At 46.0% G+C, this 25,565-nt stretch overlaps 1 protein-coding gene across 3 annotated transcripts in view; it reads left to right on the plus strand.

Annotated features, from left to right (window-relative positions):
• Window positions 1–25,565, plus strand: part of LOC135045595 (complement decay-accelerating factor-like) — a 449,130-nt gene that overhangs the window by 308,441 nt on the left and 115,124 nt on the right. For 2 of the 3 annotated variants that reach the window (XM_063955312.1, XM_063955313.1), the window contains exon 9: window positions 12,565–12,744. The exons of the other annotated variant lie outside the window; for it this stretch is intronic. In XM_063955312.1, coding sequence (XP_063811382.1) covers window positions 12,565–12,744 — 180 coding nt within the window. The remainder of the gene's footprint in view (window positions 1–12,564; window positions 12,745–25,565) is intronic. 3 annotated transcript variants of the gene reach the window in all.

The raw sequence follows: 25,565 nt of genomic DNA on the forward strand, positions 1-25,565 counted from the left end.
ACGGTTCGCTCCAGCAGCAAGGCAACTTTCAGGTAGGTGCTTGCCTTCAAGACTTCGCCCACATATAGGCAGAGTCCTGCCCGGGTCCTTGGGTGAGGGACCTCATATCCTAAGGATACCGGCTGGAATTCCAGGAGAATCCCTCCTCTCAGATTCTTCAGGTCAGGCTTACCAGCTTCACAGGAAGCCAGGGTTTTCTTACAGCAGGCAGTGCAAAAGCTGCTTTCTACAGGAGTTACTGTTCCAGTGCCTCCTCAGCTGCACACAAAGGGGTTTTTCTGTAGTCTCTTTGTGGTTCCGAAGCCGGACGGCTCGGTAAGACCAATCTTAAATATCAAATCCCTGAACCCGTATCTTTTGGGTGTTCAAATTCCAGATGGAATCCCTAAGAGCAGTGATAGCGAATCTAGAGGAGGGGGAGTTTCTGGTGTCCCTGGACATCAAGGACGCATACCTTCATATCCCAATTTGACCCCCTCATCAAGTGTTCCTCCGGTTCACGATTCTGGACCAGCATTACCAGTTTCAGGCCTTACCCTTCGGTCTCTCTGCAGCCCCAAAGGTATTCACAAAGGATATAGCAGAAATTATGCTACAACTGCGCATGAGGGGTGTCCAAATAATTCCGTACCTGGACGATCTCCTGATAAAGGCGGTGTCCAGGGAACAGCTTCTGCACAGCATCGACTTGACTACTCATTTGCTTATGGAGCATGGATGGATACTCAATTTCCAGAAATCTCACTTGGAACCGTCTAGAGAATTCAGTTCCTGGGGATGATCCTGGATACGGTGTCTAAGAAGGTTTACCTTCCCAGGGACAAGGCCTTGACTATTCAGTCTATGGTCCGGATGGTGCTGAAACCTCGTGTGGTCTCGATTCACCTTTGTATCCATTTGCTGGGCAAGATGGTGGCCTCCTATGAGGTGATACAGTACGGCAGGTTCCATGTGTGACCGTTTCAGCTGGATTTGTTGGACAAATGGTCAGGATCTCACCTGCACTTGCATCAGCATATAACCCTGTCTCCAAAAGCACTGATATCCCTACTATGGTGGCTACAAGTTTCCCATCTGATGGAGGGTCGGAGTTTCAACATCATATCCTGAACGCTGTTGACAACGGATGCCAGCCTACGGGGTTGGGGGGCTGTGACTCAAGGGTCGCAGTTCCAGGGGACGTGGTCCTTTCAGGAATCTGCTCTTCCAATCAACATCCTGGAACTCAGGGCAATTTACAACGCTCTCATACAGGCCTCATCCCTCCTTCATAATCAGGCCATCCAGGTGCAGTCAGACAATGCCAAGGCAGTGGCGTACATCAACCGGTAGGGAGGAACCAGAAGCAGGGCCGCAATGCGAGAGATGTCTGGGCAAAAGCCAATACAAGAGCCATTTCAGCTGTTTACATTCCAGGAGTGGACAACTGGGAAGCGGACTTCCTAAGCAGACACGACCTCCATCCGGGGTAATGGGGCCTCCACCCTCAGGTGTTTCAATAACTCATTCACCGGTGGGGTTGTCCACAGATAGACTGGATGGCGTCTCATCTCAACGAGAAGCTCCGTCGTAACTGCTCCAGAACGAGGGACCCGCAGGCGGTTGCAGTAGTCGCTCTGACGACCCCGTGGAATTACCACTTTGTTTACCTGTTTCCTCTGATTCCTCTAATCTGATTCCTCTAATTGCCCCGGATTGGCTTCAGCAGGCCTGGTATGCGGACCTCCTGACCCTGACGTTGGAGGAACCTTGGCCTCTGCCGCGTCTCAAGGACCTTCTTCAACAAGGACCTTTCGTCTATCCAGACTTACAGTGTCTACGTTTGATGGCCTGGAGGTTGAGAGGGAAATTTTAACCGGGAAGGGTCTTCCATCCAAGGTGGTTTCCACCATGGTTCAGGCCCGTAAGGTGGTTACCTCCAAACATTACCACTGTATTTGGAAGAAGTATGTTTCTTGGTGTGAGGGTCAAAAATGTTCTCCTGTGGAATTCCGTCTGGGACAGTTTCTACTGTTCCTGCAGGCAGGAGTAGATAAGGACCTATGATTAGGCTCCATTAAGGTTCAGTTCTCGGCTCTCTCAGTCTTCTTTCAGCGACAACTGGCGGTATTTCCTGAAGTACAGACCTTTCTTAAGGGGGTGTTGAACATTCAGCCACCCTTTGTTCCTCCCACTGCTCCGTGGGACCTCAATGTGGTTTTTACCTTTCTCCAGTCGGATTGGTTTGAACCCTTGCAGAGGGCTGACTTGAAATACCTGACGTTGAAGACTGTTATGTTACTGGCCTTGGCTTTGGCCAGGCGTGTGTCGGAATTGGGGGCCTTGTCCTGTAAGAGTCCTTACTTGGTGTTTCACGAGGATAAGGCGGATCTCAGAACTTGCCCACAGTTTCTGCCGAAAGTGGTATAGGTCTTTCATGTGAATGAACCGATTGTGGTTCCAGTCTTATCCGACACTTCACTTGCTCCCTGGATGTTGTACGGGCTTTGAGGATTTACATCAAAAGGACGGCTCGTCACAGGAAGTCTGACTCAATCTTCGTCCTTTATGATGCTAAGAAAATTGGTCATCCTGCCTCCAAACAGTTCATTGCTCGTTGGTTCAATTGACTATCCAACAGGCCTATACTTCGGCGGCTCGGACACTGCCGAGTTCTGTTGAGGCCCACTCCACAAGGTCAGTGGGTTCTTCCTGGGCAGCTCGGCATTACAGTTGTGCCGTGCAGCAACTTGGTCTGGTGTGAACACCTTTGTTAAATTCTACAGGTGTGATACCTTGGTCAAAGATAACCTTCAGTTTGGTCAGGCGGTTTTGCAGGGGTCTCAGCACTCTCCCACCCATTCTGGGAGCTTTGGGACGTACCCATGGTAATCTAGTATTCCCCAGTATCTACTAGGACGTAAGAGAAAATAGGAATTTAATACCTACCGGTAATTCCTTTTCTCGTAGTCCGTAGTGGATACTGGGCGCACTCCTCAGTGCTTCGTTTCTGCTTACCTGGTTATAAGTGTTATGGTTGGCTTTGCTGTTGCTTTCCCTGTTCTTTGTTTGATTAGCATTGATATCCTTCTATAGTTAGCGTTGCTTTCCTCTCTTCTGGTTAGCTCTGCTATCTTATTGTTTGTGTGTTGGTTCGTTACCTCACCGCTTTTGTGTTATATCCTTCTCTCAAAGTATGTCCGTCTCCTCTGGCACAGTTTCCAAGACAGAGTCTGCTAGGAGGGGCATAGAGGGGAGAAGCCAGCACACACTATTAGTTTCTTAAAGTGCCAGGCTCCAGTCGACCCAGTCTATACCCCATGGTAATCTAGTATTCCCCAGTATCCACTACGGACTACGAGAAAAGGAATTACCGGTAGCTATTAAATTCCTTTTTTTTTATATCTTGATTCATTAGTGCATTCTAAAAAAACAATTATTCATACAGATAGAGCTAAGTAAAATATAATAAGATGTACCACTAATTAAAAATATCTGCAGGAGCATAGTACTTGGAGTAATTAAGAGGGAGATGTAAAGGGGGGTACTCACGGAGCGATATTCTAAGCAATCTGACTAGATTGCTTAGAATATCGCCATGATCGCTCCGTGTGTAGCCCCCTCAGCGATAGCGATGTGCGGCCCCGCACATCGCTATCGCTGCTGCTAGATTGGCCTGCATGCAGGCCAATCTAGCGGGTCGCTCACTTCACCCGCTGGGTGAAATGAGCGGCCCCCCGTCTCCCCCCGCACGCTCAGCACAGATTGCGCTGTGCTGAGCGGCGGGAGAGATGTGTGCTGAGCGGTTTGCTCAGCACACATCTCTCCCGCATCGGCCCGTCTATATGGGCCTTAAGATGCTCACTGCTAGTATGGTCTCGATATGCTCACCAATGTTTAGAGGGGTTATGTTCTGAATCCCTGTGTCTCGATCAGGCACAATCTCGAAAATGGCTTGAAATAGCCGAGCGCAGGTCTGGCTGGCTTAATGTTACCAATAGATTAGGTCTGTTATCTGTATAATCAGTGACAGAGGGACTGTAATTGATGTGATAATAAAATGCAACTTAGTCTATAAGTGGATATAAGATAAAAAAAAACCTCCTGAAATAGGCTTGTGCAGGCTGTGGGTAAGCAATGTGTAATACTCCCCTCACAAACTTCCTGGAACTGGGACCACTAACTTTTGCCCCCATAGACAAAGGCCACCTAACCACCACCACCCACCCCCTTGGAGACATAGACTCCCCCCACCCCTTCCCGGACATAGACCACTCACACCCTTTCCAAAGGATATAGCCTGCTCACCCTGATCTTCAAGGGCATAAACTGCTCACACCTCACCACTTTGATCATAGATCATTCATCTGCAGTGAGCACTCTGTGAACTTTAAGGATTAAGGACCAGGTGCAAACACAGGATTTGTAAATGGAGGTTTCCAAATTCTTGACTTTAGAGCCAGTATGGTGAGCCCATTAACCACTTAACTGGCTAATATTTTTTCCAAATTATATCCCCAATTTCTCTAACGTCCTAGTGGATGCTGGGGACTCCGTAAGGACCATGGGGAATAGACGGGCTCCGCAGGAGACTGGGCACTCCAAAGAAAGATTTAGTACTACCTGGTGTGCACAGGCTCCTCCCTCTATGCCCCTCCTCCAGACCTCAGTTAGAATCTGTGCCCGGCCAGAGCTGGGTGCTTTTAGTGAGCTCTCCTGAGCTTGCTAATAAGAAAGTATTTTGGTTAGGTTTTTTATTTTCAGAGAGCTTCTGCTGGCAACAGACTCTCTGCTACGAGGGACTGAGGGGAGAGAAGCAAACCTACTAACTGCGGCTAGGTTGCGCTTCTTAGGCTACTGGACACCATTAGCTCCAGAGGGTTCGAACACAGGATCTTAACCTTGGTCGTCCGTTCCCGGAGCCGCGCCGCCGTCCCCCTCGCAGAGCCAGAAGACAGAAGACGGCGGAAGCAAGAAGACATCGAAATCGGCGGCAGAAGACTCCTGTCTACACATGAGGTAGCGCACAGCACTGCAGCTGTGCGCCATTGCGCCCAACCTATCCACACACTCCGGTCACTGTAGGGTGCAGGGCGCAGGGGGGTGCCCTGGGCAGCAATTAGGATACCTCTTGGCAAAAAGACACATATATACAGCTGGGCACTGTATATATGTACGAGCCCCCGACATTTTATTTACACAGACCCGGGACAGAAGCCCGCCGCTGAGGGGGCGGGGCCTTCTTCCTCAGCACTAACCGGCGCCATTTTCTCTCCACAGCTCCGCTGAGAGGGAGTTCCCCAGGCTCTCCCCTGCAGTATCAAGGTAGAAAAGGGTAAAAAGAGAGGGGGGGCACATAAATTTAGGCGCAAATTATCATAAACAGCAGCTACTGGGTAAACACTAAGTTACTGTGTAATCCCTGGGTTATATAGCGCTGGGGTGTGTGCTGGCATACTCTCTCTCTGTCTCCCCAAAAGGCCTTGTGGGGTCCTGTCCTCAATTAGAGCATTCCCTGTGTGTGTGCGGTGTGTCGGTACGCTTGTGTCGACATGTTTGATGAGGACGGTTACGTGGAGGCAGAACAAGTGCAAGTGAATGTGGTGTCGCCGCCGACGGCACCGACACCTGATTGGATTGATATGTGGAAGGTGTTAAATGATAACGTAAGCTCCTTGCATAAAAGGTTGGATAATCAGTCAGGGTCTCAACCCATGTCTGATTCTACAGCTCAGGGGCCGTCAGGGTCTCAAAAGCGCCCACTATCCCAGTTGGTTGACACAGATGTCGACACGGATTCTGACTCCAGTGTCGATGACGATGATGCAAAGTTGCAGCCTAAAATGACTAAAGCCATCCGATACATGATTATAGCAATGAAGGATGTATTGCACATATCGGAGGAAAACCCTGTCCCTGACAAGAGGGTTTATATGTTTGGGAAGAAAAAGCAAGAAGTGACTTTTCCCCCTTCACATGAATTAAATGAGTTATGTGAAAATGCGTGGGATTCCCCTGATAGGAAAGTACTGGTTTCCAAAAGATTACTTATGGCGTATCCTTTCCCGCCAACGGATAGGTTACGCTAGGAATCCTCCCCTAGGGTAGACAAAGCGTTGACACGCTTATCTAAGAAGGTGGCCCTGCCGTCACAGGATACGGCCGCCCTAAAGGATCCTGCGGATAGGAAGGTATCCTGAAGTCTGTTTATACACATTCTGGTACTCTTCTGAGGCCAGCAATTGCTTCGGCCTGGATGTGTAGTGCTGTAGCAGTATGGACAGATACTCTGTCTGAGGAGATAGATACCCTGGACAGGGAGACTATTTTACTGACCCTAGGGCATATCAAAGACGCTGTCCTATATATGCGGGATGCCCAGAGGGACATTTGCCTGCTGGGCTCTAGAATAAACGCAATGTCGATTTCTGCCAGAAGGGTCCTATGGACTCGGCAATGCACAGGTGATGCCGACTCTAAAAAACACATGGAGGTGTTACCTTATAGGGGTGAGGAATTGTTTGGGGACGGTCTCTTGGACCTAGTTTCCACATCTACGGCTGGGAAGTCAAATTTCTTGCCATATATTCCCTCACAGCCAAAGAAAGCACCGTATTACCAAATGCAGTCCTTTCGTTCACAAAAAAGCAAGAAAGTCAGAGGTGCATCCTTTCTTGCCAGAGGCAGGGGTAGAGGAAAAAAACTGCACCATGCAGCTAGTTCCCAGGAACAAAAGTCCTCCCCGGCTTCCACTAAATCCACCGCATGACGCTGGGGCTCCACAGCCGGAGCCAGGAGCGGTGGGGGCGCGTCTCCGAAATTTCAGCCACCAGTGGGTTCGCTCACGGGTGGATCCTTGGGCTATACAAATTGTATCTCAGGGATACAAGCTGGAATTTGAGGTGACGCCCCCTCACCGTTACCTCAAATCGGCCTTGCCAGCTTCCCCCATGGAAAGGGAGGTAGTGTTGGCAGCAATTCACAAGCTATATCTCCAGCAGGTGGTAGTGAAGGTTCCCCTCCTTAAACAGGGAAGGGGTTACTATTCCACTATGTTGTGGTACCGAAACCGGACGGTTCGGTCAGACCCATTTTGAATTTAAAATCCCTGAACATTTATCTGAAGAAATTCAAGTTCAAGATGGAATCGCTCAGAGCGGTCATTGCAAGCCTGGAGGAAGGGGATTTTATGGTGTCTCTGGACATCAAGGATGCGTACTTGCATGTCCCCATTTATCCACCTCATCAGGAGTACCTCAGGTTTGTGGTACAGGACTGTCATTACCAATTCCAGACGTTGCCGTTTGGCCTGTCCACGGCACCAAGAATATTTACCAAGGTGATGGCGGAAATGATGGTGCTCCTTCGGAAGCAAGGGGTTACAATTATCCCATACTTGGACGATCTCCTCATAAAGGCGAGGTCCAGGGAGCGGTTGCTGATCAGCGTAGCACACTCTCAGGAAGTGTTGCGACAGCACGGCTGGATTCTGAATATTCCAAAGTCGCAGCTGATTCCTACGACGCGTCTGCCCTTCCTGGGCATGATTCTGGACACAAGCCAGAAATAGGTGTTTCTCCCGGAGGAAAAGGCTCAGGAGCTCGTGACTCTGGTCAGAGACCTCCTAAAACCAAAACAGGTATCGGTGCATCACTGCACGTGAGTCCTGGGAAAGATGGTGGCGTCATACGAAGCCATTCCCTTCGGCAGGTTCCATGCGAGGATCTTTCAGTGGGATCTGTTGGACAAGTGGTCCGGATCGCATCTTCAGATGCATCGGCTGATCACCCTGTCCCCCAGGGCCAGGGTGTCTCTACTGTGGTGGCTGCAAAGTGCTCACCTCCTCGAGGGCCGCAGGTTCGGCATACAGGACTGGGTCCTGGTGACCACGGATGCAAGCCTCCGAGGATGGGGGGCAGTCACTCAGGGAAGAAACTTCCAGGGGCTGTTGTCAAGTCAGGAGACTTGTCTGCACATCAATACACTGGAACTAAGGGCCGCATACAAAGCCCTGAGCCAAGCGGAGCCTCTGCTTCGAAACCAACCAGTGCTGATTAAGTCAGACAACATCACTGCAGTGGCCCATGTAAACCGCCAGGGCGGCACAAGAAGCAGGGTGGCAATGGCAGAAGCCACCAGGATTCTTCGTTGGGAGGAGAATCACGTACTAGCACTGTCAGCAGTGTTCATTCCGGGAGTGGACAACTGGGAAGCAGACTTCCTCAGCAGGCACGACCTCCACCCGGGAGAGTGGGGACTTCATCAAGAAGTCTTCAAGCAGATTGCAAATCGATGGGAACTGCCACATTTGGACATGATGGCGTCCCGTCTCAACAAAAAGCTAAAAAGGTATTGCGCCAGGTCAAGAGACCCTCAGGCGATAGCTGTGGACGCACTTGTAACACCGTGAGTGTTCCAGTCGGTCTATGTGTTTCCTCCTCTTCCTCTCATATCAAAGGTGCTGAGAATTGTGAGTAAAAGAGGAGTGAGAACAATACTCATTGTTCCAGATTGGCCAAGAAGGACTTGGTACCCGGAATTGCAAGAAATGCCCACAGAGGACCCATGGCCTCTGCCTCTCAGACAGGACCTGTTGCAACAAGGGCCCTGTCTGTTCCAAGACTTACCGCGGCTGCGTTTGACGGCATGGCGGTTAAACGCCTGATCCTAGCGGAAAAAGGCATTCCGGATGAAGTTATTCCTACGCTGATAAAGGCTAGGAAGGACGTGACAGCAAAGCATTATCACCGTATATATCGAAAAATATGTTGCTTGGTGTGAGGCCAGGAAGGCTCCTACAGAGGAATTCCAGCTGGGCCGGTTCCTGCACTTCCTACAGTCAGGGGTGACTATGGGCTTAAAATTAGGATACATAAAGGTCCAGATTTCGTCCCTATCCATTTTCTTTCAAAAGGAACTGGCTTCGCTTCCTGAAGTTCAGACGTTTGTAAAGGGAGTGCTGCATATTCAGCCCCCTTTTGTGCCACCAGTGGCACCTTGGGATCTTAACGAGGTGTTGAGTTTCCTGAAATCTCACTGGTTTGAGCCACTTAAGACCGTGGAGCTAAAGTATCTCACGTGGAAAGTGGTCATGCTATTGGCCTTAGCTTCGGCTAGGCATGTGTCAGAATTGGCAGCTTTGTCATGTAAAAGCCCCTATCTGGTTTTCCATATGGACAGGGCAGAATTACGGACTCGTCCGCAATTTCTGCCGAAGGTGGTGTCATCTTTTCATTTGAACCAACCTATTGTGGTGTCTGCGGCTACTTGTGACTTGGAGGACTCCAAGTTGCTTGATGTAGTCAGGGCTTTGAAGATTTATGTAGCCAGGACGGCTGGAGTCAGGAAAACTGACTCGCTGTTTATCCTGTATGCATCCAACAAGCTGGGTGCTCCTGCTTCAAAGCAGACTATTGCTCGCTGGATCTGTAACACGATTCAGCAGGCTCATTCTGCGGCTGGTTTGCCGCATCCAAAATCAGTGAAAGCCCATTCCACAAGGAAAGTGGGCTCTTCTTGGGCGGCTGCCCGAGGGGTCTCGACATTACAACTTTGCCGAGCAGCTACTTGGTCGGGTTCAAACACCTTTGCAAAGTTCTATAAGTTTGATATCCTGGCTGAGGAGGACCTTGTGTTTGCCCATTCGGTGCTGCAGAGTCATCCGCACTCTCCCGCCCGTTTGGGAGCTTTGGTATAATCCCCATGGTCCTTACGGAGTCCCCAGCATCCACTAGGACATTAGAGAAAATAAGATTTTACTCACCGGTAAATCTATTTCTCGTAGTCCGTAGTGGATGCTGGGCGCCCGTCCCAAGTGCGGACTTTCTGCAATACGTGTATATAGTTATTGCTTAATAAAAGGGTTATGTTATGTTGGCATCAGTTGTTTGATGCTCTGTTGTTGTTCATACTGTTAACTGGGTAAGTTTATCACGAGTTATACGGTGTGATTGGTGTGGCTGGTATGAGTCTTACCCTGGATTCCAAAATCCTTTCCTTGTAATGTCAGCTCTTCCGGGCACAGTTTCCTTAACTGAGGTCTGGAGGAGGGGCATAGAGGGAGGAGCCAGTGCACACCAGGTAGTACTAAATCTTTCTTTGGCGTGCCCAGTCTCCTGCGGAGCCCGTCTATTCCCCATGGTCCTTACGGAGTCCCCAGCATCCACTACGGACTACGAGAAATAGATTTACCGGTGAGTAAAATCTTATTTTTTATTTTTATTATTATCATCATTATTATCATCATCATCATCATCATCATCATCATCAATAAGGTTAATAATAGCTATTTAAACCTGATTCAACACAAGTTTTTAAACAAAAATGCTAAATAAAGTTCATATATAGTAGGTACATGACCAGCCTTGGCCATAAAACTATCATCATCTGCTTGGTCATCGGAACTCCTTGGTGGCGCACGTCCAACTAGGGTCTACTGGGCCAACTGTTGTTTGGTCTCCGGGTCGAAACTGTTGATCCAGGATTCATCGCCACTGATCATCTCCAAGACAGAGTTTGAGCAACCGCCATTAATCCTGGCCAGTATGTTGCGGCACCAAGTCACCCGAGCTTCCTTCTGTTCTCGAGTCAGCTAATGCATTACTCAGTGCAAAGAAACCTTGCTCAGGCCAAGCTTCTCGTGGAGTATCAAGCGGATGGATTATGATGAGATGCCTATCTTCTTTTCTGACTTGGTCACCGTCATCCAACTCAACTATGGCCCATATGGCAGCAACATTTTCTTCTGTGATAGCAGACACAGTTCTGCTGCAGTGCTCCTCGTCTTCCAGGGACCGTCTCCCACCCCGATATTCTGCATACCACTCAAACACAGTGGTTTGGGATGGTGCTTCCTCATCGGTCAAAACTCTCCTGCTGTCGCAGATCATCCTTGTAGTCATAGAAGAACATGGCTCTCCAGTGGCTTCTGTTGAGCTCCATGACGAGTTCATGAAGGAAGTAAACATGCTGAATTCTTCATTGTGCAGTGCTGCTTATATACAGTTCTGTGCCTTGACATTTCACAAGAACTTTAGTCAGAGATTACAATTCACAACCAGACAGTCACATTGTTTCTACTCTACCTATGCCCTGCACATCTGGAAAATTGTTGTACACCTTTCATAAGTAGAGCAAAAGTCTCGTACTAATTTCCATAAACTATTCAAAAAAGAATTCACAGACATATCAGGTCGACACAGAAGCACAGCCAACGCCGATATAGCACGTAGCTATATCAGTACGTCTGCTCATGTGTACGGGTGAGCAGCCGACCAAACGATATATCCACCACAGAATTAATTGAGTATGACATGAAAACTGGGGGTGCTATTCAAATGAATCTACAGGCTAGACATATCAGGCAGATGATTGGGACTGTAAGCACTGTTAGCACTCCATTGGTTGGTCAGTGAGTCAGCCGGTTGGCCAAGTTTGTATCCATGTTGCAACATTAAATTGTTTTAAACAATGATCAGACTTTTCAGTACATGTTGTAGTTTAAATACACCACACTGAACCACCACATAACATATCAACAAAATATTTTTTTACCTGTATGCAGCCTTGAAAAATTAACTCGCAGACGTCCTGAAATTTTAGCCAGCGGGTGGTGAGGAATGTCTCTCATGTCTGTTGTTATGTTATTGGGCACATTGCCTATGGCAACATCAAGATAAGTATGCATTTGCTCAAGTTATGTGATATGGTGATTCTGTGTGGTGTATTTCAACTACAACATAAACTGCATAGACTGGTTATTGTTTGAAACAATTTAAAGTTGCAACCTTGATGCAGTGCACCTGCTGTATATAGAACTATACTTTTATAATACACGGTGGAATTATAAAGTATCTGCAAAATCTTAAAATGCATTTCTATGGGGGTCATTCCGAGTTTTTCGCTCGCTAGCAGATTTTAGCAGCTTTGCACACGCTAGGCCGCCGCCCTCTGGGAGTGTATCTTAGCTTAGCAGAATTGCGAACGAAAGATTAGCAGAATTGCGAATAGAAAATTCTTAGCAGTTTCTGAGTAGCTCGAGACTTACACTGCGATCAGCTCAGCCCGTTTCGTTCCTGGTTTGACGTCACAAACACGCCCTGCGTTCGGCCAGCCACTCCCCCGTTTCTCCAGACACTCCCGCGTTTTATCCTGGCACGCCTGCGTTTTTCCGCACACTCCCAGAAAACGGTCAGTTTCCGCACAGAAACACCCACTTCCTGTCAATCACACTCCGATCACTTCAACGATGGAAATTCTTCGTTCGGACGTGAGTAAATCAACCAAGTTTTGTGCTAAAATACTTAGCGCATGCGCACGGCGTACCATGCGCATGCGCATTTTCACCTTAATCGTTCCGTTGCGAAAATCGGCAACGAGCGAACAACTCGGAATGACCCCCTATATACATAGTATAACTGGTCCCTTTGATAGTTGTGTTCAATTCCCTTCATACACTTTGTCATACATTGGAACCTCAGTAGAGCACAATGCTTAAACAGAAACTAGACCTATTATTATTTATGTTAGAAACCTTATTTGTATTTTATGATTTATAATCACCTTTTTCCCCCCACTCTTTCTTAGGGGTTCAATGCTCTGATCCACATGTTCCAAATTCAATTAGGTTGTCAGGATTTAGGGGCCCATATTCTCTAAATTCTGCTGTGTTATTTGAGTGTAAGAATGATTACGTCATGAATGGATCCAGTTCCATCACTTGCCAGATTACCAGTGAGTGGGAGCCCAAAGTCCCAGAGTGTCTGAGTAAGTATTCCTCATTGTTTATAGTTGTGAAATCATGGTGTTAACACAAGTTATGGCTGTTTTTTATAGCCATCCATGTATGTGAGATCCATGAAAATGAGAACAGATTTTGAAGGAAAAAGCAGCATACAGTACAGCAGATTACTTACTGCAGTGCTCATGCAGTCTTTCTGTATACATTAGAGAATTCTTATTTCAATATTTAGAGAGGAAGAGTCCTCTCCGTTTTATGAAGACTCCATTACCTATATTCTAATGAAGTGTCTTTCCAAATTTGTCTTGGAGTGGTCTTGTCTTTCTCACTATCTGAGTGCACACTGCTCACTGCTATGTAGTAGCTGACTGCATTCTGAGTATGTATGTACTTTGTGATCATTGTGAGGCACAGGCGTGCGCAGAGACTGACTGGCGGGTGCCGCTCCGGACTTCCCCCCCTCCACGGCATTATAGTGTTCTCTCACCTCCCCTGTCCTGGATATAGACTGCTCACCTGGTCCGCTCATCTGGACCGCCCAGGTGAGCAGTTTATATCCAGGACAGGGGAGGTGAGAGAACACTATAATGCCGTGGAGGGGGGGAAGTCCGGAGCGGCACCCGCCAGTCAGTCTCTGCGCACGCCTGTGTTGTGAGGTCAAGATGCAACATACAGATGTGTCCTCACACATCTTTGCTGCAGTTGTGCAAACAGTCCCTTTTTGCATGACAGGTCCAGTAAGACTCTGCAAGTGTCGGGAGTCTTTTTTGCTGAAAATGTATCTTAGGCGCAATGCGATGTGGCTAGGAAGCACCAGGAGACCGTGCTGATTCATTTGATATGCAACAATTCTATATCTGTGTGCGACTGAGTCTGAATCTGCATATGAAATGCTACGATGCAGTGGCTACGTCTTTTTTTCCATACCAAGTTATGTTGTGCTTCATATACAGAATCAATCGCATCCAGATATACAAGTGTCACAGATTAATCAGCACAGTCTCCTGATGCATCCTAGTTGCATTGCACATTGGGGGTAATTCCAAGTTGATCGCAGCAGGAATGTTTTTAGCAGTTGGGCAAAACCATGTGCACTGCAGGGGAGGCAGATTTAACATGTGCAGAGAGAGTTAGATTTGGGTGTGGTGTGTTCAATCTGCAATCTAATTTGCAGTGTAAAAATAAAGCAGCCAGTATTTACCCTGCACAGAAATAAAATAACCCACCCAAATCTAACTCTTTCTGCACAAGTTATATCTGCCTCCCCTGCAGTGCACATGTGGGGTAATTCCAAGTTGATCGCAGCAGGATTTTTGATAGCAATTGGGCAAAACCATGTGCACTGCAGGGGAGGCAGATATAACATGTGCAGAAAGAGTTAGATTTGGGTGGGTTATTTTATTTCTGTGCAGGGTAAATACTGGCTGCTTTATTTTTACACTGCAATTTAGATTGCAGATTGAACTCACCACATCCAAATCTAACTCTCTTTGCACATGTTATATCTGCCTCCCCTGCAGTGCACATGGTTTTGCCCAAGTGCTAACAAAAATCCTGCTGCGATCAACTTGGAATTACCCCCATTGACAAAGACGTATTTTCAGCAAATAAACGCACAATGGGCCTAATTCAGATCTGATCGCAGCAGCAAATTTGTTAGCTAATGGGCAAAACCATGTGCACTGCAGGGGGGTCAGATATAACATGTGCGGAGAGAGTTAGATTTGGATGGGGTGTGTTCAAACTGAAATCTAAATTGCAGTGTAAAAGTAAAGCAGCTAGTATTTACCCTGCACAGAAACAAAATAACCCACCCAAATCTAACTCTCTCTGCACATGTTATATCTGCCCCCCCCTGCAGTGCACATGGTTTTGCCCATTAGCTAACAAATTTGCTGCTGCGATCAGATCTGAATTACCCCCTATGCTAGCAGACTTGCACAAAACCTGTCAACTCAATCCCACCAGGCATCTCCCACTGTGTGGCGTATTGAGGTTAGACAAAATACAAAACAACAGTCTTATATTTAGTATCAAAAGAACAACAATAGTTGTCATAAAAACATGCAATGCATTCGATTTAATAGCATATAAAAAACATTCCATATAGACAATCAAAAATCTTTTGATAAAAGCAGTACTGGTCAGTATACATATAGTTTGGGTCTCTGGGATGGTACGAGATGTCGGTGGGTAGAATACCGACATCGGCATCACAACCATCAGAATCCCGACAGCCTCTCTAAAAGTACCCTAACCCTCCCTCATGGATGCCTAAACCTAACCCTCCCCGGTGGTGCCTAACCCTAACTCTCCCTTTCTTGCTGCCTAAACCTAAACCTCCCTGCTTCATGCCTAATTCTAACCTCCCCTTCTAAGTGCCTAAACCTAACCCTCCCTCCCCGGTACCTAACCCTAACCTTCTCGTCCCTGCACCCTAACCTCCTACTGCCTGAACCTAAGTTTCCCCTTCCCCCTCACGGCAGGACATGCGTGTGATCCGCTAGAACTACGATCGGGATTTCAGCTGTCGGTATTGTGGCGCCAGGATCCCGACCGGTGGCATTTTAACTATCCATTTGTAAAGTCTCCAATGGGGAGCAATGGACAATTAAGATAATGGGCACTTAGCCCTATAAGTCCAGATGTCCAGATTGAGGTAGGTACCAGCTAGTGGCAGTTGCAGAGCAGTCCAATATTCAAATAGGGGAACCACAACAACTGCCACCCCTAAACACTGTTAAACAGCGCTGGGTGTGGCTCCCCTATTTGAATAATGGACTGCTCTGCAACTGCCACTGGCAAGGAAGTCCAGCCTTATGGTTAAGCAGTCAGTGGTATTTGCCGTATATACAGTCAGGTCCATAAATATTGGGTCATCGACACAATTATCATATTTTGGGCTCTATACACCACCACAATGGATTTGAAATGAAACAAACAAGATCTGCTTTAACTGCAGACTTTCCGCTTTAATTTGAGGGTATTTACATCCAAATCAGGTGAAAGGTGTAGGAATTACAACGGTTTCTATATGTGCCTCCCACTTTTTAAGGGACAAAAAGTCATAGGACAAACTAAACAATCCTAAATCTAACTTTCACTTTTTAATACTTTGTTGCAAATCCTTTGCAGTCAATTACAGCCTCAAGTCTGGAACGCATAGACATCACCAGACGATGGGTTTCATCCCTGGTGATGCTCTGCCAGGGCTCTACTGCAAATGTCTTCAGTTCCTGCTTGTTCTTGGGGCATTTTCCCTTCAGTTTTGTCTTCATCAAGTGAAATACATGCTCAATCGGATTCAGGTCCGGTGATTGACTTGGCCATTGCATAACATTCCACTTATTTGCCTTAAAAAACTCTTTGGTTGCTTTCGCAGTATGCTTCGGGTCTTTGTCCATCTGCACTGTGAAACACCGTCCAATGAGTTCTGAAGCATTTGACTATATATGAGCAGATAATATTGCCCAAAACACTTCAGAATTCATCCTGCTGCTTTTGTCAGCAGTCACATTATCAATAAATACAAGGGAACCAGGTCCATTGGCAGCCATACATGCCCACGCCATGACACTACCACCACCATGCTTCACTGATGAGGTGGTATGTTTTGGATCATGAGTAGTTAATTTCCTTCTCCATACTCTTCTCTTCCCATCACTCTGGTACAAGTTGATCTTTGTCTCATCTGTCCATAGGATGTTGTCCCATAACTGTAAAGGCTATTTTAGATGTTGTTTGGCAAACTCTAATCTGGACTTCCTGTTTTTGTGGCTCACCAATGGTTTACATCTTGTGAAGTCTTCTCTTGATTGTTGACTTTGACACATATACACCTACCTCCTGGAGAGTGTTCCTGATCTGGGCAACTGTTGTGAAAGGGTTTTTCTTCACCAGGGAAATAATTCTTTTGTCATCCACCACAGTTGTTTTCCGTGGTCTTCCGGGTCTTTTGGTGTTGTGGAGCTCTCTGGTGTGTTCTTTCTTTTTAAGAATGTTCCAAACAGTTGATTTGGCCACACCTAATGTTTTTGCTATCTCTCTGATGGGTTTGTTTTGATTTTTCAGCCTAATGATGGCTTGCTTCACTGATAGTGACAGTTCTTTGGATCTCATATTGAGAGTCGACAGCAACAGATTCCAAATGCAAATGTCACACCTGGAATCTACTCCAGACCTTTATTTTTTTTAAATATATTTATTGAGTGTTTGCAATAAAGGAAATAAGGATACAAACAATTGAGCAGTATGAGAAAGTGGTAGGGAATACATCCAAACAAAACAGTAGAATAATATAGAGAAGACATAGCATCTCCTTCGAGAAAAAATACAATGTATTAGGTAGAATGATCCCAAATTAGAGAAGGCATAGAGTAAGAATGGCAAAAAATGGAGCCAAAAATCGGGCCTTCAATCAAGTAACAAAATGTACCTGCATCAGTGGTATACAATAAAAAAAACCAGTAAAACAGAGATAACAAACAAAGAAGAAACAAGAGGGACTAACTGGAAAGGGAAGGAAAGGAAGGGAGGGACATAGGGAACGGAGTCTGTGTCAGTAAAAGGCATAGAAAAACTTTTCTGTTATAGGCACATGACAGGACGAGAATAAAGTCCAAGAATCATGCATGTAGACAAACATTAATAGTTCAAACAAACATTTTCAAAGGTCAGTAGCAATACGGCGCAATAAGAACCATTTAGTTGAATAAAATAAAGACAACACATGTTGGTTAGAAGGGTCTAAAGATTCTATAAATGGGCCCCATTTTTTGTAAAAATGTAAAACATTGCATTCAACATTAGGCAGAGTGGACTGGCGCTCTAAGTACAAAGTACGAATAAAGCGTGAACGCAAAGTATCAAGCCTAGGAGGAGATTTAACAATCGAATTAGTAAGAATCAACTTTTCCCCCAAAGTTAAAATAACATACAGCAATGAAATAAGGCATTTTTTATATGACAGAATGCCCCAACCAGTAAAGATCAGGCCAAGCATAACTTTGCAGTTCAGCTTTAGTTTAAGCTGGAATTTGGAATTAATGAACCATAATACTCTGTGCCAGAATTTCTTTATTTTAGGGCAGTTCCAAAAACAATGTAAAAATAAAGCAGTGGGAGTCCCACATTTCTGGCAATTCCCAGATTCAGAAGGGACCATATGTTTCCGTTGGCCTGGTGTTATGTAGGCTCTCTGTGTAAATTTAACATGTGTTTCCTGGAGTTGCGTCAAATGGAGCGCTTTGAGAATATCAGTGAAATTACCTGTCAATTCCATATCAGTAATGTGAGAAAGGTAATCCGCCTCCCAACTCCTAACAGTCGAAGCCCATAGCTTTGTTTCAAACCCAGATAAAATATCCCAATAAAGATAAGAAGTTTTATAAGGTGAAAGCGTAACTAATGCAATAATATGTGTGAGAGGGTCAAAGTCAAGGGTCGGGTCATACGAGGGTGGTAAGGAGAGAACATAATGTCTCAATTGTAGGTACATAAAAAAGTCTGCACATGGGACCTGATATTTGGTAATTAAGTCAGAAAAGGACATTAATACACCCCCAGGATCGAATAAATTTTTAATTAATGCAATGCCCTTATGCTGCCAGTGACAGAACCGCACATTGTCCAGAGCCACTGGAAAACATGGATTACCACAAAATGATATAAATTTAGAATGAGCCGAGTTTCTTTTAAGTGATTTGTTGACAGACCACCATGCCAAGTAGGCATCCCAAACGAGAGGGTTAGTACAGACAGAAGGAGGAAGGCTAGCTTTAGGGGTATGAAGTAAAGCACGGAGATCGTATGGAGTGCAAAGTGTTTGTTCAAAAGTGTAATTAGAGTAGGTAGAATGAGAGAGCAACCAATCAAATATGTATCGAAATGCTACAGCTTTGGTAAAAGCGGATACATCTGGCACAGCCAGACCACCCGCATTTTTGCCTAGTTTGAGTTTGGCCAGAGCTACACGAGGTCTTTTATCGGACCATAAGAATTTGTACTCCCAAAAGGAAGACTCACCAGATACATCCCTGGGGGGTTGGGCATATATATCCGCATAAAAATCTTGAAAATAAAAGGCTATATCTCTACCTGTAAAGGTATAAGTGCCATGAGGGCGATGTACTGAGTGTATAAGGGATGGGAGGGGCTGAGGATTTCACTAAGTTGGAGCGCAAACGGCCGAATTTGTTACCGAATCTATAAAACTTGTGGTCTTTTTAAAATGTCTGTTTATCACTCAGAGAGGCGAGGAGGCCATCAAACTTGTGCTAAGCTAAAACAAAACCAGACTTTTCACTGGGAGTCGGGGTATTCTTATAAGTTTGGTATGCCATAGTCAGCTGAGATTGTAGTAGTGTATATGAGGAAGCACGTTCCTTTTTTGTCTGGGAAACATACTGAATTATAAGACTTCTAATCATAGCTTTAGATGACTGTCAGAAGAGAATAGGGTCTGATTCCAATATGGAAAGGTTATCAAGTCTGAATTCCTCCCAGAACAAATCAAGCTTATTACGGAAACCCAAAGAAAAGGCAAAATAAGATGGAAAGCGCCAAATTTTATATAAGCCTACATCTAAAGAGGAAGAAAAGGAAACCCAGATAAGAGAGTGGTCTGAAAGAAAAATCAGCTCAATACGTGCATCAATTATATTAGAAAATATGTAATCTGACAAAAGGATATAATAGATTCGGGAGAGTGATCCATAAGCGGCGGAGATACATGTGAAGTCTCTATCAATAGGGTGTAGGGCTCTCCATGCATCAGTTAGCATTAGTTGTTGTGAGAGAAAAGGGATACCGATCCTAGGTGGCAATCTTCTGCGAACAGAAGAGTTGGAGTCCATAAACGGAGAGGAAACGACATTAAAATCACCCCCCAAGAGTAACTAATTAGACATAAAGGGGGACAATTTACGTAGTATCATGCGAAAAAATGGAGTGGAGTGGGAATTAGGGGCATAAATATTACAAAAAGTATATCGAGAATTAAAAAGGGAGAGATCAATCAGCACATATCTACTGTCGGGGTCAATATCAGTTTGGAGTATCTCTATAGGGAGCTGTTTTTTTGCCAGAAGCACAACTTTCCTAGCTTTGGAAGAATAGGGGGCAGCTGCAAGGACTGTCCATCCTAGAGTGGATAACTTCAATGTTTCTGAGAGTAATAAGTGCGTCTCTTGTAGTAAGACTAAGCCTAAATGTAGTTTATTTAAATAGAGGAGTAACTTCTTACGCTTAATCCGGGGAGTGGATACCTCTCACATTCCAAGAACCCACCTTAATCGATGCCATAAATCACAAAACACAGGTAATAAACAGTTGACTCAGACTCCGCAAAATACAGGACAAGAAAACACAGGGGAGGAAGGAAGGAAGGGGGGGGGGGGGGGGGGGGACAACAAACAAAAAGGAGTATGCAGAGTACTCCAATAACAATTGTAAGAAGAGTAACTTCACAACGCACACATTTGAAATGAATCAGGATGCAATTTTGTCTGGAAGGCGGAGCTCCCAGCCGAAACTGCCCTGTCTATAAACATGAAAAAGGGAACAGTAGTCCCTTCTAAAATTAAACCAGTGACCATCATATAGGTAATAGATAAAGACAATTCTGCCACAACAACACCTGAAAATAAACGAGGAGCAGGGCACAGCAATGCTATAATAATGAGAGGAGAAAACATGAAATGTAATACAATAATCAACAGAAAAAATAACACAAGGTAAAAGCCGATAGATCACCACCACGAAGAATGTCTCAATAGCAGCAGTAGCGACATGGTATGAAAGAGTCAGAAAACAAGCAAATCCTTGTACATCTTCAGAAGGAATAGAGAGTTCATGAGCACGTCGTCGGTAGTAATGAGTGTCAAATAAGATGAAATAAAAGGATATGGCATTCACTTCAGGTGTCATCCTCTGCCAGCGGGCATGTTTGTTCATGTACATATGCCATTGCATCTTCGGCCGAAGTAAAATCTTTAAAGGTCGTGCCATTGAAGATTCTCAGACGAGCCGGATAAAGAAGGGCGAATTTCTTCCCGTCCTGAAATAATTGTGAGCATACCGGGGTAAAGGCTTTACGAAGCCGTGTCAATTCAGGGGAATAGTCTTGGAAAACAAGAATCTTTATGCCATTCCATGTGAGATCTCTCTTCCGCCTAGAAGCGGACCAGATGGTTTCCTTGTGTATATAGTTCAGGCATTTGAACAAAACGACACGGGCCTAGAGTCACGCAGTTGAGCCGTCTGATGGGCCCGTTCTATCATAAGATCCGAACAAACATCTTGGATGTCAAGTAATTCAGGTAGGGTCTGCTTCAAAATATGGTATAAGGCTGGCCCTTTAAGGGATTCTGGCAGGCGCACTATCCGCATATTGTTCCTGCGCAATCCATTTTCCAAGTCGTGTAATTTAGCACACACTTGCATGTCAGATTGTTTCAGCTGCGCAGTTAGATTTTGCAGAGATGAAATGGCTTGGAAGTTTTCCCCGGCAGTGTGTTCCACTGCCAATACTCGCTTGGCCAGCTGTTTGCATTGACTCTTAGGCCCTCATTCCGAGTTGTTCGCTCGCTAGCTGCTTTTAGCAGCATTGCACTCGCTAGTCCGCCGCCCTCTGGGAGTGTATCTTAGCATAGCAGAATGGCGAACGAAAGATTAGCAGAACTGCTAATAAATAATTCTTTGCAGTTTCTGAGTAGCTCCAGACCTACTCACAGATTGCGATCAGCTCAGTCCGTTTAGTTCCTGGTTTGACGTAACAAACACGCCCTGCGTTCGGCCAGCCACTCCCCCATTTCTCCAGACACTCCCGCGTTTTTCCCTGACACGCCTGCGTTTTTTTGCAAACACCGGGAAAACGCTGAGTTGCCGCCCAGAAATGCCCCAGTCCTGTCAATCATTTACCGAACAGCAGTGCGACTGAAAAGCGCCGCAGAAGCCACAGCAAAACAGCTAAGTTTTTAGTAAAATAACTAAGCGCATGCGCTCTGCGTACCATGCGCATGCGCAATTTGCAACAAATCGCAGTTTGCAACAAATCGCAGCATAGCGAAAATCGGGAATGAGCGAACAACTCAGAATGACCCCCTTAATGTCAGTAACAGCTTGTTGAAGGGCGGCTGCATTGACTGCAGCTTGTTCCTTTAGCATAGCCTGCAACACATCAGCATATGTGAGGGAAGAGGGGGGGAAGCATCTAAGGGGTAATGCGCCTTAGCAGGAGCTGTGGGAGGCTGTTGGATCTTAGAGGAAGCAGTAGCTGGCAGTGATATCTGAGGGCGGCTAATGGTGGAGGTGTCCAAGTCAGCAGCCATTTTGTGGGACGCAGTGCGGGTGTTTACCAGGCATGTGTCCGGACAAATATTCGTCCATAGGACAGCGTGGAGCAAGAGGGCATCAAGTCCCCCAGGGTATAGATACACCCGCTTCTGTGATATAGTCACTAATAGGCACAAGCATCTGACTGGCCGCGGCCTGCAGTACCATTGTGTGAGGCTGACGTGTGTGACCGACTGCAGGGTGAGAGGCGCCGCAGTCAGCGGGTTGGTGGACAGCAGGGCGGCAGCTAGAAAGGTCCAAGGATGCTCCGGGCGTGGCTAGCGGGAGAGCCTGCAGCGCGTCTCACGGCAGTACCGCACAGGGTTCCCGTCACCGGAGCTCTAGAGCGCCAAGAGGAGTGCACAGAACGGTGCTCGGGTGTTGCTGCAGCACCGTGTGAGGTCACTGGAGTGGTTGGGTGGGCTTTCAAAGCTCTAGCAGGGTAAAATTAGGCGGTCGGCACCGGAGCTGAGGAGGAATCCGCCTCACATCAGCCGTGCCGGAACCGGAAGTCTACTCCAGATCTTTTACCTGCTTAATTGATGATGAAATAACGAGGGAATAGCCCTCTCCTATTCCATGAAATAGCTTTTGAGTCGATTGTCCCATTACTTTTAGTACCTTTAAAAAGTGGGAGGCACATATAGAAACCATTGTAATTCCTACACCGTTCACCTGATTTGGATGTAAATACCCTCAAATTAAAGCGGAAAGTCTACAGTTAAAGCACATCTTGTTTGTTTCATTTCAAATCCACTGTGGTGGTGTATAGAGCCCAAAATATGATAATTGTGTCGATGTCCCAATATTTATGGACCTGACTGTATATGTATATATATATATATATATATATATAGATAGATTGATAGATAGATAGATAGATAGATAGATAGATAGATAGATAGATAGATAGATAGATTTCAGATATAAGTACTGAACCAACCTATTTCCAGTCAGGAGAGGATTGTGTCTCAATTATCAGAGGTAGGTACCAGCTAGTGGCAGTTGCAGAGCAGTCCAGTATTCAAATAGGGGAGCCACAACAACTGCCACCCCTAAACACTATTGAACAGTGCTGAGTGTGGCTCCCCTGTTTGAATAATGGACTGCCCTGCAACTGCCACTGGCAAGGAAGTCCAGCCTTATGGTTCAGGAGTCAGTGGTATTTGCCTTTTATATATATATATATATATATATATATATATATACACACAGACACACACACACACACACACACACACACACACACACACACACAGTGGGGCAAAAAAGTATTTGGACAGCCACCGATTGTGCAAGTTGACCCACTTAAAAAGATGAGAGAGGTCTGTAATTTCCATCATAGGTACACTTCAGCTGTGAGTGACAGAATCTGAAAAAAAACAATTAAACAAACAAACAGGAAATCGCTTTGTATGATTTTTAAACAATTTACTTGTATATTCTTGTGGAAAATAAATATTTGGAAAACTAGCAAGTAGCAAGATTTCTGGCTCTCACAGACCTGTTACTTCTTCTTTAAGAAGCTCTTCTATCGTTACCAGTATTAATGGCACCTGTTTGAACTGGTTATCTGTATAAAAGACACCTGTCCACACCCTCAAACAGTCAGACTGCTACATCTCCACCATGGCCAAGACCAGATTGCTGTCTAAGGACACCAGGGACAAAATTGTAGAGCTGCACAAGGCTGGGATGAGCTACTCGACAATAGGCAAGCAGCTAGGTGAGAAGAGATCAACTGTTGGCGCAATTATTAAAAAAATGGAAGAAATACAAGATCACTGACAATCTCCCTCGACCTTGGGCTCCATGCAAGATCTCACCTCGTGGGGTATCAATGATCTTGAGAACGGTGAGGAATCAGCCCAGAACTACACGGGGGACCTGGTCAATGACCTCAAGAGAGCTGGGACCACAGTCACAAAGGTTACCATTAGTAACACACTACGTCATCATGGATTGAAATCCTGCAGCGCCCGAAAAGGTCCCCCTGCTTAAGCCAGCACATGTCCAGGCCCGTCTAAAGTTTGCCAGTGACCATCTGGATGATCCAGAGGAGGATTGGGAGAATGTAATGTGGTCAGATGAGAGCAAAATCGAACATTTTGGTATAAACTCCACTCGCCGTGAGGGAGAAGACTGATGAATGGCATCCCAAGAACACCATACCCACTGTGAAGCATGGGGGTGGAAAAATCATGCTTTGGGGCTGCTTTTCTGCAAAGGGGACAGGACGACTGATCCGTATTAAGGAGAGGATGAATGGGGCTATGTATCGTGAAATTTTGGGCAAAAACCTCCTTCCCTCGGTAAGAGCATTGAAGATGTAACGTGGCTGGGTCTTCCAGCATGACAAACACACTGGCAACTAAGGAGTGGCTCCGTAAGAAGCATTTCAAGGTCCTGGAGTGGCCTAGCCAGTCTCCAGACCTCAACCCAATAGAAAATCTGTGGAGGGAGTTGAAAGTCTGTGTTGCCCGGCGACAGCCCCAAAACATGACAGATCTAGAGAAGATCTGCATGGAAGAGTGGGCCAAAATACCTGCTACAGTGCAGTGATCGCGCTGAGCCCAAAAAATAGGGACCCTTTACTTTTAAAAATTGGGGTCCTAACGGTCTTTTTCTGGGTCCCATCGGAATGAAGGTTCTTATTAATCTTAATCTTGTTTGGACACTACAAAAGTGTTGCAAGATGGGGGGATGGGGTGACAGTGCTGCTGGGCTGTGTAGCATGCATCCTGCACCAGAGCTGTAAGTAGACATTTTGGTGCCCTTAGGCAGAAAGTGAATTGGTGTTCCACCACTCAGACAACAAAGGATAGGTAGTGCGTGCCGCAAAATTTTAGGGGCGTGGCTTCATAGGGAAGGGCCGTGACCACATAATAGTGTCAATTCACATTACACCACACAGTAGTGCCGCTTATACACATTGCACCAGGTAGAACCTCCTATGCACACTGCGCCAGGTAGAGCACGTCATACACTTTGCTCCAGGTACAGCACGTCATACACTTTGCTCCAGGTAGAGGACTTATACAAATTGCACCAGGTAGAGCACGTTATACACATTATGCCAGGTAGAGCACGTTATCATACACATTGCGCCAGATAGAACACGTTATACACAATGCGCCAGGTAGAACACGTTATACACAATGCGCCCGGTACAGCATGTTATTATACACATTGCGCCAGGTAGAGCACGTTATCATACACATTGCGCCAGGTAGAGCACGTTATCATACACATTGCGCCAGGTAGAGCACATTATCATACACATTGCGCCAGGTAGAACACGTTATACACAATGCGCCCGGTACAGCACGTTATTATACACATTGCGCCAGGTAGAGCACGTTATACACAATGCGCCTGGTAGAGCACGTTATTATACACATTGTGCCCGGTAGAGCACGTTATCATACACATTCCGCCAGGTAGAACACGTTATACACAATGCGCCCGGTACAGCACGTTATTATACACATTGCGCCAGGTAGAGCACGTTATC

The sequence above is a fragment of the Pseudophryne corroboree genome, chromosome 2 (genome assembly GCF_028390025.1).
Source record: "Pseudophryne corroboree isolate aPseCor3 chromosome 2, aPseCor3.hap2, whole genome shotgun sequence".
In the NCBI taxonomy this organism is placed as follows: domain Eukaryota; kingdom Metazoa; phylum Chordata; class Amphibia; order Anura; family Myobatrachidae; genus Pseudophryne; species Pseudophryne corroboree.